This window comes from Sorex araneus, chromosome X, assembly GCF_027595985.1.
Source record: "Sorex araneus isolate mSorAra2 chromosome X, mSorAra2.pri, whole genome shotgun sequence".
In the NCBI taxonomy this organism is placed as follows: domain Eukaryota; kingdom Metazoa; phylum Chordata; class Mammalia; order Eulipotyphla; family Soricidae; genus Sorex; species Sorex araneus.
This window is the reverse complement of record NC_073313.1, coordinates 242686318-242702183: the sequence shown is the minus strand read 5'-3', so window position 1 is coordinate 242702183 and position 15866 is coordinate 242686318. Positions and strand designations below refer to the sequence as shown.

Here is a 15866-nt window from a genome sequence, read left to right as displayed (position 1 = left end):
CTACCCATGGTGTATTTGATATGCCAAAAACAGTAACAAGTCTCACAATGGAGGCGTTACTGGTGCCCACTGAAGCAAATGACAGTGACAGTGATGATTTCTATTTAGACTTTTCTTAAACTTCTCTTATACTCTTTGTTTTTGTTGAAGTTCTCTTCCATCCTTGTGATTTTAGTGAGCATCATTACAGTGGCTTTGAAGTCTTCTTCAGGTAGCTTGTGTAGTTCTGTGGTGGGAGTTATTTGCACGCCAATTTCTTGATTCATTTGATTGGTGAGTTCTTACTCCCATTATGTGTGGTGTTCCACAAGAGCTTAGGCAGGAGATGGAGGACCTGTTCATACGGTTCTGAGTGCCAGCTGGGAAATTCAGACACAGATGCCTGGCTCTGGATGTAGTTCTGAGTTTGAGCAGGCCTGGGCAGGAACTGGGAGTTTGCAATCATGATTCCCTGGCACCAGCTATACCTTCCAGGTTGAGCATGCCTGGGGCTGACTCACACTGTTTCAAGGGCCTGGGCAGTGACCAGGGGTTGGAATTAGCAAGTCCCCTGGGGTACCTCTGAGTCAAGTTCAAGCAAGTCTGGCCAGCACCCATGTGCTCAAGGTCACCAGTGCTCAGCAACCACTATAAAACCTTGATCACACTGACCTGGACATAGCTTAGGAAACCTGTGCTGAGAGTGTGTGTGGGAGGGGAGGAGGCGTCAGAACTGACCTGTGGCTTTTTGTTCCCAGTGGACATCAGAGCATGTATCCCAGGGCTGGCAGGAAATAGAGTCTGCTGGACACAGGGACAGCAAAGGCGGACAGCAGACAGTGGACACTCTGGGCTAACTTGATCAGTTTGGGGAGCTCCAGAGGATGCTTTCTGTCTGTAGAGTTATCACTGCTTTTTAGCACTCAGATGTGGACTTGGAGAATTGGGGTCTATTTGTCTGCTCCTGAAAATTGAAGACCTCTCTCCCCACCCCTCCACCCCCACCCTGCCCCACCAGCTCAGTTATTTTTTAGGAGTGGCTGGAATTCTCAAGGATCTGTTACAGTGGAGAATAAAATTCAGTCTGGTGTTGACCAGCTGTGCCATCAGCGAGGTTGAGAGGCCTCGAGATAGCACCTGGCCAATGAGTGGGACCCCTGTTTATACCCCTTATTTCTTGCCATCTTTCTGTTGCATTTTTGGAAATATAGCATTATAGAATTGAGATGTTTGGTGTTTAGTACAGAACTTGTACACATACCACCACCACCATCAGGGTAAATTCAAGGATCTGTATGGTGCCAAGGGTTGCATCCAGGATCCCTACAAAACAAAGCCCATCCAGCCCATTGAGCATCTTTATATCCTCTATAAATTTTAAGCACACTGTCATAGCACTGTCGTCCCATTGTTCATCAGTTTGCTCGAGCGGGCACCAATAACGTCTCCATTGTGAGACTTGTTGTTACTGTTTTTGGCATATTGAATACACCACAGGTAGTTTGCCAGGCTCTGCCGTGCAGGCGGGATACTCTTGGTAGCTTGTCGCACTCTCTGAGAGGGACGGAGAATTCAAACCTGGGTTGGCCGCGTTCAAGGCAAACGCCCTACTCGCTGTGCTGTCGCTCCAGCCCCTAGTCAAAATGTTATTATGTTTTATAAATGTTTTCTAATTCTAATCCAAATGCTCAGTATCTAAAGGGAAAAATCTAACAAACACATATCCAAACTGACTTTCAGCTTTGTTTTGGCAAGCCTAATTGGAGATATTTGAATTATTTTGGTTCTTAATAAGGAAAATATAAGCTTTACTTAAATACATTGATAACAGAAACTCCTGCACAGATATTTTTTTGCTGTGCCATTGAGTAGCTCAGAAAGCTTTAATCACAGGAGTCCTTAGTTTATGAACTTCAGGAAAAACTAGGGCTTTTCCATTTCCATGAAAATGTAGACATGAAATAGCTAAGTAATTTTTCTCATTTATTTATTTTTAGTTAGTCCGAGGACTTGAATTTTACTATGTTTTTTCTGAACTACCTCACATAATAAGGCATAGGCCTTATTTATTTATTTATTTATTTATTTATTTATTTATTTATTCCTTTTTGGGTCACACCTGGCGATGCTCAGGGGTTACTCCTGGCTCTGCACTCAGGAATGACTCCTGGCGGTGCTCGTCGAACCATATAGGATGATGGGAATCGAACCTGGGTTGGCTGCATGCAAGGCAAATGCCCTACCCACTGTGCTACCTACCCACATTGCTCCAGCCCCCATCAGCCTTATTTAAAGCAGATTTAGTTTTCATCTTTGTATACTCATAAAGTCAGAATTATGTATTATGCTAGCAAAAGTTAAATAATTATTGGAATTTTTTCTTTTCATTTTCCTGTTTTCTTCATAGTATTCATCCATCTCATGCACAATATTTGTAATGCTATAAGAAAAAGATGGTACTGAATATTTTTATTTGTCTACTAGGTTCTCACAACTACGGTTGAGAAGTCAACATCTATTGGGTCAGTGTTTGTTTGGATTTTAAGGAAGGCATTAGGTAAAAGGGAGTCAACCATCTCTATGGTCCAAGATTATGATATGGTCTAAGTCTTGGTCTCTTGTCTGCTGCAGTTCTTCCCCGTCAGCAGTCAGCAAATAGTGGTTTGGTGGCTATTTGAAAGTATGGGTTTCAATTTGAGAAGACTGTTTCTTTTCAAGAATAATTATCTCTTTATTGGCCAATTTTTTAGTTCAAAGATTCTATGAACTTTTAAATTGGACTATTTTCTCCCCAAAGATACAGAGAAGGAACATTTTATAAGATAAACAGAATGGGGGGGGGGGTTAGAGTGATAGCACAGCAGGTAGGGCATTTGCCTTGCACATGACCGACCTGGGTTCAATTCCCAGCATCCCAAGCACTGCCAGGCGTAATTCTTGAGTGCAGAGCCAGGAGTGACCCCTGAGCATTGCTGGGTATGACCCAAAAGCAAAAGCAAAAAAAAAAAAAAGATAAACAGAATACAAAATAATATTTTAAGTAATTTAGACATACAATACTATATATATGTGTATATAGTGTAAAGACTCATTTGATAGAAAAGAAAGTCTTTCTAGTTGTATCTCATATCCTACGTTTAAGTCATAGTATGGGTATGTGTGTATGTGTAGCTTTGTATTGGTTTCATAAAATAAATGCTGTACTTATTTTATGTTTTATTTTATATGTGTATATTTTTGTTTTTAAATGACTGATCCTAAGCATATAAATTTATTTCAGTCTTATTTGCTAGATTTGTAGGTAAATGAAAGGCGAGATTTAAACCTTGCCATTTCAAAATTTCCCTGCAATACAAGGAAGAGTGGCCTGAGATAGAGAGCTTCATCATTGTGTGGTTAAACATTCCTTCTGCTGCCTTTCTCTGTTAATTTTAGTTGATGACTGAATTTAATTAGTAACCTATAAAAGGCTTACTGATCTCTGTCATTAACTACTCCTTTGAAATTTCTTTAATATAAGGAAGAAAAAAAATCAACCCAGTCCAAAAATGTCTTGTGGAAAAATAGAATTTGTTCATAAGAAAAAATACATAAGTATATAAATATGAGAAAATGTATATGTTAAAACACCACTGACCAATGTCTTTAGATTTCAAGTTTCATCAAAAAGTTGTACTAAAACTCTAAAATATCTTTGTAAACAGCAAATTTAATAAGTAAATGAAATAGTAAAAATGCCCATTGTTTGCAGAGTGCATGATAATTATGAACAAGGATAAGTCTAGAATTGGTCATTTTTTTTGAGAGCAAGGACACTCAGGTGTTTTAATTAAAAAAACATTTTAGTGCCATATTTTAGGTCTTAAGAAACGAGCCTTTGAAGTTTTATACTAGGGAAATCCCAAGCTCTGTAACTAGTTCTAAATATTTTGGCCAATGAAAATGCTGTCATGCAAAAAAAGGCAGTATACATACCTACATTCTCTTTTAGAGCCTACCAAATTATCTCCTATGTGACCATTAAATAACAAATAGTAATTATTACTTGTTTTTACTTTCTTAACACCTCAGATCCTTTACTTGAAAAATAATAATAATTTTTAAAAATTGTATCTTCTCAGATCCTAGAACTAAAAGGATCAAATGACATGGGAAAAAATTTCAAAACAACTGTCCGGTGTCATGGTTACTATCATAGCTACCAAAAGTGAATTTCTGATAACGTTTGTTTCTTCTATGGCAATGAACTCAGCCACCCAGTATTTAACCTCATACATCATTGAAGTGACTATTAACCATTTCCAAAAAATAAGTTACTAGTTAACTTTGTGGGAAATATTTTCAAATGCATCAACTTAAACCCCCAAGAACGGTAATGATAGCAGTATACAAAGGAATGCTATAAATGATCTGATTTCTTTTTCTTTTGTTTTCTATAAGATCAGTGAATTTCAGCATTTTAGTGGCACATCAAAGATAACAAAAACTTAAGGGAGTCCATGCATTTATGAACCTGTAAACCTTTATTAGAATGCTGTTATTTGGGCTAAATTTTATAATTTTATAAAGAGTTTAATAACATACAATGAATGTTATTTTAATTTGTCACCTCTTTAAGCAGTCTTAAACAACGTTATACAGATTATCAGTATTTTAAGAGATTAATAATTATGTGATCTAAGATGAATGCTGTATTATGGTGAAACAAGTAACTTTTGAAGGACTTCTATTGTTGGAGTTTCATGAAATGAATGCTTTAGTTGGTAATTACTTGGTGAGACAAAATTTACAGTTTCTCATCTCTTTTATTTATTCACTCAGTCATTCTCTGATTTATGCAGGGCTTACGTGGATGCCCGTGTTCAGCCAATCTATGGTGGTACCAATGAAATAATGAGAGAGCTGATTGCAAGAGAGATTGTGCGTCCGTGAAAAGTAGACATCTGCCCACATCCTGGAATCCTATTACAGCTAATCTGGTTCTAAATCTTCTCAAGATAAAACACAAGCTGGATGAGAGAAAATACTAAACATGTTTTTATATGCCCTCTCTCTAGAGAAAGAAACAAAAGCAAATATAAAATTAACACAACGGGAGGAGAAAGCCTTGAAATTAGAAATTATAAAACTCCAACATGCAGATTTAATATTTACTTTTTTAACATAGTTCTAAGGCAAAGATTTTCTGATTCCAGGATCCGTGATGTCTCTTCACTTATCCCTAAAATTTTAAAAGAACATAAATGCCTACATGTCTTAAATTGTGGCAGGAAAAAAGTCATTATTGTACAGAAAATTATTAATAATGCTTATAGAACATTGATTTTGAAAGGGAAAATAAAGATAAATTATGATGCACAATAATTTCATTTGTCTTTTGCTCCAAATTCCCTACTGGTTTCTACCACCCTAATGCAAATCTTTGTTTTTGAGAAATGGAATGCTTCAAAACAAAGCTTTCTCAGAGCCCCTGGGAAAAACCAATGAAGTTGCTCTGGTTTAATCAGGAAGTTTCCTTCTTATGGCCTTGGACCCACAAGGACTCAACTAAGCATTTGTCCAAGAGTAAATGCCTTTGGTTTTCTTTGGCAACTGAGCTTTGGACAACTTTACATCCCATTTTAATTTATAGGAGAACATAAACTAATCCAACGCCTTTAGTTTCAGGAAGTTAATATATTTTGTAGGTATCAGAACAGTGACTTTTATTTTAGAGCAGTGTAATTTTTAACTAATTCAACAATAATAAGTTCTTAAATAAACCAAAGAATTTTAAATATGATAGCAAAAATAAGTGGGATGATCTTTGCTGATAAGTGAGTAAGAAAATTATAACAAAATAAAGAAGTGAAAAAATAAAGATGGTTTTAAATCTGCAGCTGAGGGGAATGTCTACAGGGTAGGGTGCTTGCCTTACATGCAACCAACTTGCCACTGCAGATGGTCCTTGCAAGGACTGATCTCTGTGTGCTAAGTAAAAAAATAAGCTCTGAGCACCATCAAGTATGGCTCCAAAAGTCAAAGTATGTAAATGAAATTAAATCTTAGTAAAAAAAAAATAGAGGAAATAAAGTAATCACTTAATATAGGAAAGTAAGAAAGTGACATTTGATTTGAAAATCAAAACCATTGTTTTGTAGTCTACTAGCATCATTTCAGTTCTTGGGTTTTTTTTTTTCTTTTGGTGTGTGTTTTTCTTCTTCTTTTTTTAAATATACTTGTGAGACAGTGAATAAAGTAGCTTTAAAATAATGCAATAATGCAATGGGCCAGATTAACAGTACAGTGGGTAGGATGCTTGCCTTGCACACAGCTGACCTGGGTTTGACCACCAGTGTTCCATGTTGATTACTGAGCATTGCCAAGGGAGATTCCTGAGTGCAGAGCCAGGAGTAATCCATGAGCATTTCTGGGTATGACCCCAAAACCAAAAATAATTAATTTTAAAAACTGAGATAGTGTAAATACATACATATATATTATTCAATGCAGAAAACCTGAACATTTAATTTGGTTTCATTAGTATTAGACTTATTTTTTTCCCAGCTGTACAAAGAAAAAGGAAGAAAACAATCTTTGATATTATTTTTTCCTTGAATTACATAATTTTGATTGCTCTTGGATTGAAGTTTGACTGTTGGTTTGAATTCTTGCTCAGGTGAATTAAATACATGCCAGATAAATTAAGACAGATTTATATATTGCTGTGTTAATAGCTTTCATGGCATTTTTATTGCTAGCAAACTATGGAATTAGATAAACTAATCTTTTTCCTCTTCTAAATCTTAAAACATCTGTAGAATTTAAAAAATAGCATATCAGGAAAGTCTACTATATAAAAGGTGGACAAACCTAGGTTTGAGACAATGATTTTGCTATTCATAAGAAGACATAGGCTCTCAAATAAGTTAATTTAATTTTTTTGGATTCTTTCAGGCACATATAATAAAAGAAGTGCAAATGCAAACCATTCTAAGAAGAAATTTGAGTGAGCTAGCTATAAAATATTACAGAGTAGTTCAAACATTCTGAACTATAGAAATTAGGGTCTCAAGGGCCTGATTCCAGGCCTTCAAACTGCCAGCATTTGCACTTTGTTCATTTATTTATACTTTTCTTTGAAAATTGGCCTAATGGACACTGCAGAGGAGTTTCATTACATGACCTGCAAAAATGACCTTGGGTTGCTCTAGGCCTGTATCCTTCACCACAATGTCATTTTAAGGGAGGGGAGTAGGACCTTAAAATTGACAGTTCCATCAAAAACACTTGGGTCGGGAGAAGCTATTCCTGAAAACAGAAAATGGTATGAAAGAAAAAGGACAATAAAGTCAGCATTTGACAACAGAGAAGGAAAAGTATTTCTAAGGTAAGAAATTTTCTTGAAATGTTCTCTGGGATGTGTCCAGTCATTTCTAAACTGGTCTTTTACTTTGTTTTCCAAGATTCTGGTTTGTTTTGCTGCTCCAAAAGAATCAAGTGTGATATCACGGACTTAAAGCTTGAAGTGAAAAAGGGAATTCAGAGTGTATTTATTAACCTTGTGTTTGGTTTTCATTTCTTAAATAGCTAATCTCATGTTTTGCTTCTGTGGCTTTGATTGTTGTCCCCTAGGGAGGGAATTTATCATCTGCATCTCACGCAGTGCTAAGTGCTCCAGAAACAATAAATAATAATAATGCTGAAAAGAACATACTGGACCAACACAGCAAGAAAGCCACGCTGTGTAAATAATTAATGAGAATCAAAAAGGCTTTGTAATTTTGTGGCTCGCATTTTTAGAGTCATAATCATTGCTTTAGATTATTTTTCTTTATTTATATGTGAAACTATTTTGACTTGCTTTTTCAATAGCAAATCTACCTGCAAATCTTTACTATCTAGTAATTTTAGTAGTTTCTTCTGGTAGTATAAGATTTCTTGGAGATTGGGTTTTTTTTTTCATAGGTCAGTATTATTTTTGGCAAGCACAGCATTTATTTGGAGTCACTGGAAAGATTTGACAGGGAGATGGAAACCAATCAGGGCCTATCTTGTCTGCTGCTTTATAATAAATGCTTGAAAGGAGTTCTACTCTATTTTTGAAATCTCATTTTCCATTAAAAAAATTATAGAACACTTCAAACATACCAAAGAAGTAGTGAAGACGTTATAATTAGCTTCTAGCTTCAACATTTGTCAGTGTATTTCTGGCACTTTTTCTCATTTGTTTTAAAGCAAATTCAGACTTAATTCTGTGTCACACACTTATTTCAGAATAGTATCTAATTTAATGAAAATTCTCTTATGTAATTATAGGTTCATTATTGTGTGTGTGTTTATGTAAGTTTATGACATAGTTTCAAATTAAAGTTAAATTTTTCTTGGTTGTATGATGAATACTATTTGTGACTATTTTCTTTTCAAATCTAAAACCACACAAGGTCCACAAATTGCAGTTTTATGCATTATCTTCAAAGTTTCTTCAATTTCATAACAGTCCTCCTCCCTTCTTTAAAAATATTTGGGAGTTGTAATTAATTTATGAGAATTTTGCCTGTTTGGGTTATAGATTACATATACTATGGTTGCCTTTTTTGGTTTTCTGAATTTTAACTTGTGCAGAGATTCATGCAACCACCAGCAAAATTAGGATACAGAACAGTAGCACAAAATAATTCCTGGCTCTCTTTTGGGTGGGGGAGAAGGCTGCTTAGTTTGGGGTCCACATCCAGCTATGCTGGGGCACTATTCCCAGCTTTAGGCTTAGAGGTTATTTCTGGCATTGTTTGGGGACCATTTCACATCGCACTAGGCATAATGGAGAAATTGGGGAATTCACTTTCACTAATGAATGGCAACAAAACCCCAAAAAGTTGCAGAAACTTATCCAACTGTGCCATAACTTTCACAAATCCTGAAGACTCACAAATGGCGGTTCTATAGATGTTCAATGAAAAGAAGAAACGAGTGAAACAGACAGTAAGCTCTATGAATGGTTGAAAGGAAGTATGAAATAAATGATTCAAACAGAAATGAATTGGCTAAAGGGTTCAGAAATTAAGCTGATTATCAGGATTCAGCAGCAGACCAGAGAAGCTGAAATTTAACTTAGTGACCTCAAAGACTAGGTACTGTAGCACTGTCGTCCCGCTATTCATCGATTTGCTCGAGTGGGCACCAGTAACATCTCCATTGTGAGACTTGTTACTGTTTTTGGCATATCGAATACACCACAGGGAGCTTACCAGGCTCTGTCATGCTGGTGGGATACTCTCGGTAGCTTGCCGGGCTCTCCAAGAGGGATGGAGGAATCGAACCCGGGTCGGCCACATGCAAGGTAAATGCCCTACCTGCTGTGCTCCTATTAAAGAAGGAGAAAATTAAAAAATAATTTTGAAATATGAAGAGAACCTAGATATAGATATATGTGGGACTGCACTAAGAGAAATAGTTTGGGAGTCAGATATTGCAAAGGTAATGGTATTTGCCTTGCATGCAGGTGACCCTGGTCCAGTCCTCTGCACTGCATAGTCCCCAAAGCACTGCTGCGAGTGATCCCCACACACTAAGCTGGGTGTAGCTCCTGATCACCACCAAATGTAGCCCAAACCTCCCCACAATAAATAAATTTTAAAATTAAAAAAAAGCATCTGCATAATACAAATTACCTAAGGAGAAAGACAGGAGAAGAAATGCTGAGGAAACAATAACTAAGAAATTTACAGATCTGAGGAGGGAGACATGTATCCTAACCCAGGAAGCACAAAGAATTAGAAATAAACTAATGCAGATAGAAAAATACCAGCTACATTGTAATCCAAATGGAAAGAACTAGAGAAAGAGAATGAGTGAGAGAGACAGACAGACGGACGGACTGTTAGAAACAACAGGATAGAAGCAGAGTCACATATAAAAGAACCCCTATAAAGGCTCTTTCCCCCCAAAATAACAAAAAACATTCATTTGGAAAGATCTATGCTAAGGGATCACTCTTGGTGGTGCTAGGGTCCATATGTGGTGAGTGGGGATGTTAAACAGGACCAGCCATATACATTGCAAGGCAAGTGCCATACCACCCATACTGTCTGGGTCTATTTTTTAAGACAATGATCATGCTGTTCATTTATAAATTCCCTATGGGGAATAGTTTCTAGCACCTCAGACTTCTTTCCATTCGTTCTCACAACATGTCCTTCTCTGGGTGGAGCAGGCTAGCACTTAACTTGAACCCAAGTCCCTTTTTCTTTGACTTTTTTCTGATCATGTTCCATCCTATTCTTCAAGAAACTCAATTTTTATAATGCTTAATGTGCTCAGTACACACATTAAAGAATCTTGACTTTCCCTTGTTTGTTTGCAACCTTGTTGCCAGTGGCTTGCTAGATAACATTGTAGACTCTTTCGATTTTGCCCTGGAGGATCATACCTGGTGGTGTTCAGATGGCCAGTCAGTGCCAGAGATCAAATGCAGGTCTCAAATATGTAAGGAATAGAATCTACTGCTTTGAGCTATTTCCCTGTCCCAAATATGATTCTTTTGAGCAGATTTTTTTAATAGATGTTTTTGACCAGGTTTTTTTTTAATTTATTTATTTTTAATTAGTGAATCACCGTGAGGGTACAGTTACAGATTTATACACTTTTGTGCTTATGCTTCCATCGTACAAAGTTCGGGAACCCATCCCTTCACCAGTGCCCATTCTCCACCACCAGTAAACCCAGCATCCCTCCCACCCTCCCCAATCCCATCTCCCCCCACCCCACCCTGCCACTGTGGCAGGGCATTCCCTTCTGTTCTCTCTCTCTAATTAGCTGTTGTGGTTTGCAATAAAGGTGTTGAGTGGCCACTGTGCTCAGTCTCTAGCCCTCATTCAGCCCACAACTCCCTTCCCCCACATGGCCTTTGACTACATTATAGTTGGTGATCCCTTCTCTGAGTTGCCCTTTCCCCAGAATGTGAGGCCAGCCTCCAAGCCATGAAGTCAACCTCCTGGTACTTATTTCTACAATTCTTGGGTGTTAGTCTCCCACTCTGTTATTCTATATACCATAGATGAGTGCAATCTTTCTATGTCTGTCTCTCTCTTTCTGACTCATTTCACTCAGCATGAAACTTTTCATGCCGATCCACTTAAATACAAAATTCATGACCTCCTTTTTTCTAACAGCTGCATAGTATTCCATTGTATAGATGTACCAAAGTTTCCTAAACCAGTCATCCGTTCTAGGGCATTCGGGTTTTTTCCAGATTCTGGCTATTGTAAACAGTGCTGTGATGAACATACATGTGCAGATGTCATTTTGATTATACTTTTTTGCCTCTCTGGGATATATTCCCAGTAGTGGTATTGCTGGGTCAAATGGGAGTTCAATATCTAATTTTTTGAGAATCGTCCATATTGTTTTCCAGAAGGGCTGAACCAGTCGGCATTCCCACCAGCAGTGTAGAAGGGTCCCTTTCTCCCCACATCCTCTCCAACAGCGGTTGCTTTTGTTCTTTTGGATGTGTGCTAGTCTCTGTGGTGTGAAGTGGTATCTCCTGGTTGTTTTGATCTGCATCTCTCTGATGATTAGTGATGTAGAGCACTTTTTCATGTGCCTTTTGGCCATTCGTATTTCTTCCTTGATAAAGTTTCTATTCATTTCTTCGCCCCATTTTTTGATGGGGTTGGATGTTTTCTTCTTGTAGAGTTCAACCAGTGCTTTATATACCATTTATATCAACCCCTTATCTGATGGGTATTGTGTAAATATGCTTTCCCATTCTATAGATAGTCTTTGTATTCTGGTTACTATATCTTTTGTGGTGCAGAAGCTTTTTAGTTTAATGTAGTCCCATTTGTTGATCTCTGTTTTTACTAGATTGCTTAGTTCCGTGTCACCTTTGAAGATACCTTTATCTTTGATGTCGTGGAGGGTTTTGCCGACCTTGTCTTCAATGTACCTTATGGTTTGTGGTCTAATGTTGAGGTCTTTAATCCATTTTGATCTGACTTTTGTGCATGGTGTCAGGTCAAGGTCTAAGCCTATTTTTTTGCATGTGGTTGTCCAGTTGTGCCAGCACCATTTGTTAAAGAGACTTTCCTTGCTCCACTTCACATCTCTTGCTCCCTTATCAAAGATTAGATGATCATACATTTGGGGTTGTGTGTAGGGATATTCCACCCAGTTCCATTGGTCTACGGCTCTGCCTTTGTTCCAGTACCATGCTGTTTTAATTATCACTGCTTTGTAGTAAAGTTTGAGGTTGGGGAGGGTGATGCCTCTCATCATCTTTTCCCAAGAATTGTTTTAGCTATCCTTGGACGTTTGTTGTTCCATATGAATTTTAGGATTGCTTGATCCATTTCTTTGAAGAATGTCATGGGTATCCTTATAGGGATCGCGTTGAATCTGTATAATGCTTTGGGGACTATTGCCATTTTGACAACATTGGTTCTCCCTATCCACGAGCAGGGTATATGTTTCCGTTTCCTCATGTCCTCTTTGATTTCATGGAGTAGCGTTTTGTAGAGGTCTTTTACTTCCTTGGTTAAGCTGATTCTGAGGTACTTGATTTTCTGGGGCAAGATTGTGAATGGGATTGCTTTTTTCATGTCCCTTTCCTCTGCCTCATTGTTTGCATATATGAAGGCCATGGATTTTTGGGTATTAATTTTGTAGCCTGCAACTTTACTGTATAAATCTATTGTTTCTAAGAGTTTCTTAGTAGAGGCTTTAGGCTTCTCTAGATATAGTATCATATCATCTGCAAATAGTGAGAGTTTGATTTCTTCCTTTCCTATCTGGATGCCCTTAATCTCTTTTTCTTGTCTAATAGCTATTGCAAGTACTTCCAGTACTATATTGAAGAGGAGTGGTGAGAGTGGGCATCCTTGTCTTGTGCCTGATCTCAGAGGAAAGGCCCTTAGTTTTTCCCTGTTGAGGATAATGCTTGCCGTAGGCTTGTGATAGATGGCTTCGACTATCTTGAGGAAAGTTCCTCCAAACCCCATTTTGGCGAGGGTTTTAATCATGAAAGGATGTTGGATCTTGTCAAATGCTTTCTCTGCATCTATTGATATGATCATATGGTTTTTATCTTTACTTTTGTTGATATGGTGGATTATGTTGATTGATTTCCGAATGTTAAACCATCCTTGCATCCCCGGGATGAATCCCACTTTGACCAGGTTTTTGATTGGGTTCCATTCTATTCCAAATTTGTTGGTATTTTTAATTATTAATGGATGTTGAATTATGTTAACTGCTTCCTATATGAATAGATATGACTATTTTATTTTTATTCTTTGAATGAGTAATGTAGCATTTCGCATGAATTGCGTCTTAAATATTGAACTATCCTTGCATTTTTTATCCAGATAAGTTAAATCCCATTTTATCAGTAGCCTTTAGTTTGTACATATGGTTAGTTCAGTTTTTTACATTTACTGGAAATTTTGTGTTTGTCTTCATAAGGATCATTGTTGTACTTTTCTTGCTGTCTCTGTCTGGTTTTGTTATAGCAGCAGACTAGCATCATAAAATGAGCTGGGAATGATTTCCTTTTTCCTCCCATGCCACTGATTTGTTGGAGCAAACCTGGTTATTTTTCTTGTAGAATGCCTACCATTATTGATTTATCTCACATGGTAGGTTCCTCTATGCATATTATACTATACACTATATACTATATACTACATACTATATACTCTGTAGTATCACAAATCACGAAATCCCGTTAATCGCCAATTTCTTGAGCGGGCTCAGTAACCTCTCATTCGTCCTTTCCCTGAGATCTTAGAAGTCTCTCTCAACTTGGCCCTCCCAACGATGTCGCACTGGAGGCTCTTTCAGGGTCAGGGGAATGGGATCCAGTTTGTTAATGGATTTAGCATATGAATACACCATGGGAAGCTTGCAAGGCTGTCCCATGTGGGCAGGAAACTCTCAGAAGCTAGCCAATTTCTCCCAGAGGGAGAAGCAGGCTATAAGATATCTTCTGGGAGCTTGCTTTTAAGTCTCTGGATGTTGGCTGTTGATGGATTACACACACCTGGGTTCCTGTGCCAGTTCCTTCATGCGTGAGGCCTGTCTGAACGTGTGGAGAGGGGCCTCGAGCATGGTTGTGGCTAGGTTCAGGTGGTCTTTGGCCGCCGGGAGCCCTGCTCAGGGTGGGGAGGGAAGCTGGAGCCCATACCCTCCGAGGGGCTCCGGGGAAGATAGCCAGGCGTGCAGGCAAGAGACTCTCTGTAGTATATACTATACTATACTACTCTATGGCTACAATACTAGAGGTAGTATTCCTCTACAGTTAATATGTTTCTTATAAATTGTTAGTGCTAAAAACGTGATGCAATTCATGTTTAGTAGTATTTTTTGCCTAGAAAACATAAAACAGTTACTCTATTTGCTCTGTTCATCACTAAGAGACACAATATATAGTTGTCTTAATTTTAGTAATACTCAGATTGATCAGTAGATTTAGATTGTGTTAGTGTGATACCTATATAAAATTCCCAGTCAATTCACTTATTTTATGTAGGAGACTTATCATTTCATTAGGAATCATAAAAGATCATTTTATAATATTTTAACTCCTTTTCATTCATTAGATCTTACAAAGAAAATTTTTTTCTTAACTTTTTGGTAGTTGATGTGACTTTTGGGTTCTTTAGGAATCATAATCAGAGATAGAAGAGCAAGAGATTTATTAAGAGGGGGCTGGAGCATTAGCACAACAGGTAAGGTGTTTGCCTTGAGTATCCCACCCGCACGGCAGAGCCTGGCAAGCTACCTGTGGCTATTCGGTATGCCAAAAACAGTAACATTACGGATGCCCGCTTGAGCAAATCTATGAATAACAGGACAACAGTGCTACAACAGTGCTACAACATATGTAAAAGACAAAAAGGAAAGGTGGTCTTATTATGAGGGAAACCAAAGGCTTAGACCATAAAGCAGATTTGACAAAGTTATGTCCAGTCCAGTGAGGAAATCTGAGATAAACCCTTTAAAAGTGTCCAACATTAGCAAAAATAGCAAGCTATAATTCATTTGTTCTGCTCAGTTATTGTTTAGGACTTAACTGGAAAGAGGATGATGTCAATTCAAAGGCTAACATGGGTTCAGTTCTATTTTATTTATTTATATTTATATTATATATTTATATTATAAATATATCACTGTCATCCCGTTGGTCATCGATTTGTTCGAGCGGGCACCAGTAACGTCTCTCATTGAGAGATTTATTGTTACTGTTTTTGGCATGTCCAATATGCATAGGTAGCTTGCCAGGCTCTGCCTCGCGGGCTTGATACTCTCGGTAGCTTGCCGGGCTCCCCGAGAGGGGTGGAGGATTACAAATATATACTTATATTTATTTATACCCATGACCTCATGGATAGTAGGCATTTCTCTAGCTCTGCCTCTGAGTTATATCCTGTAACATGGATTCTAAAGGTAAGAATAAATTTAGAGACTTTGTTAATTGACATCTTTAAAACAGAGTTGCAGGACTGAGATCAGGCTCAATGGTGAAGAGTTTGCCTGGTTTGTGAGAGGCCCTGACCATTCTTGAATGCAGATCTAGCAGTGATACCTTGATGGCTACCATATGACTGAAATACAATTTGTATATTAAGGGCAGAACAAATTCCTGATTTTTTGACCTGTTATTAATTTTTATAATTGTGTCCCCTAACAACCTCCTAATGGTTACAGTCTTCTAAATATCAGTGAAAATGGAGTGATTTTGGAAATGTTAAATCTATTTTAATTGATTTGTATTAATCTTTGTATTTTTTTTTTTGCTTTTTTTTGGAGGGGGTCACACCTGGCGATGCACAGGGGTGACTCCTGGCTCATGCACTCAGAAATTACTCCTGGCAGTGCTCAGGGGACCATATGGGATGTTGGGAATCGAA

The 15866-nt window shown here is 37.7% G+C and overlaps 1 protein-coding gene across 1 annotated transcript in view; it reads left to right on the top strand.

The window, feature by feature from the left end:
- ACADL (acyl-CoA dehydrogenase long chain) overlaps positions 1 to 5357 on the top strand; it is a 46312-nt gene extending 40955 nt beyond the window's left edge. Inside the window, exon 11 of the mRNA XM_055121842.1 lies at positions 4821 to 5357. Coding sequence (XP_054977817.1) covers positions 4821 to 4911 — 91 coding nt within the window. The 3' untranslated portion in view covers positions 4912 to 5357. The remainder of the gene's footprint in view (positions 1 to 4820) is intronic.
- The last annotated feature ends 10509 nt before the right edge of the window (positions 5358 to 15866 follow it).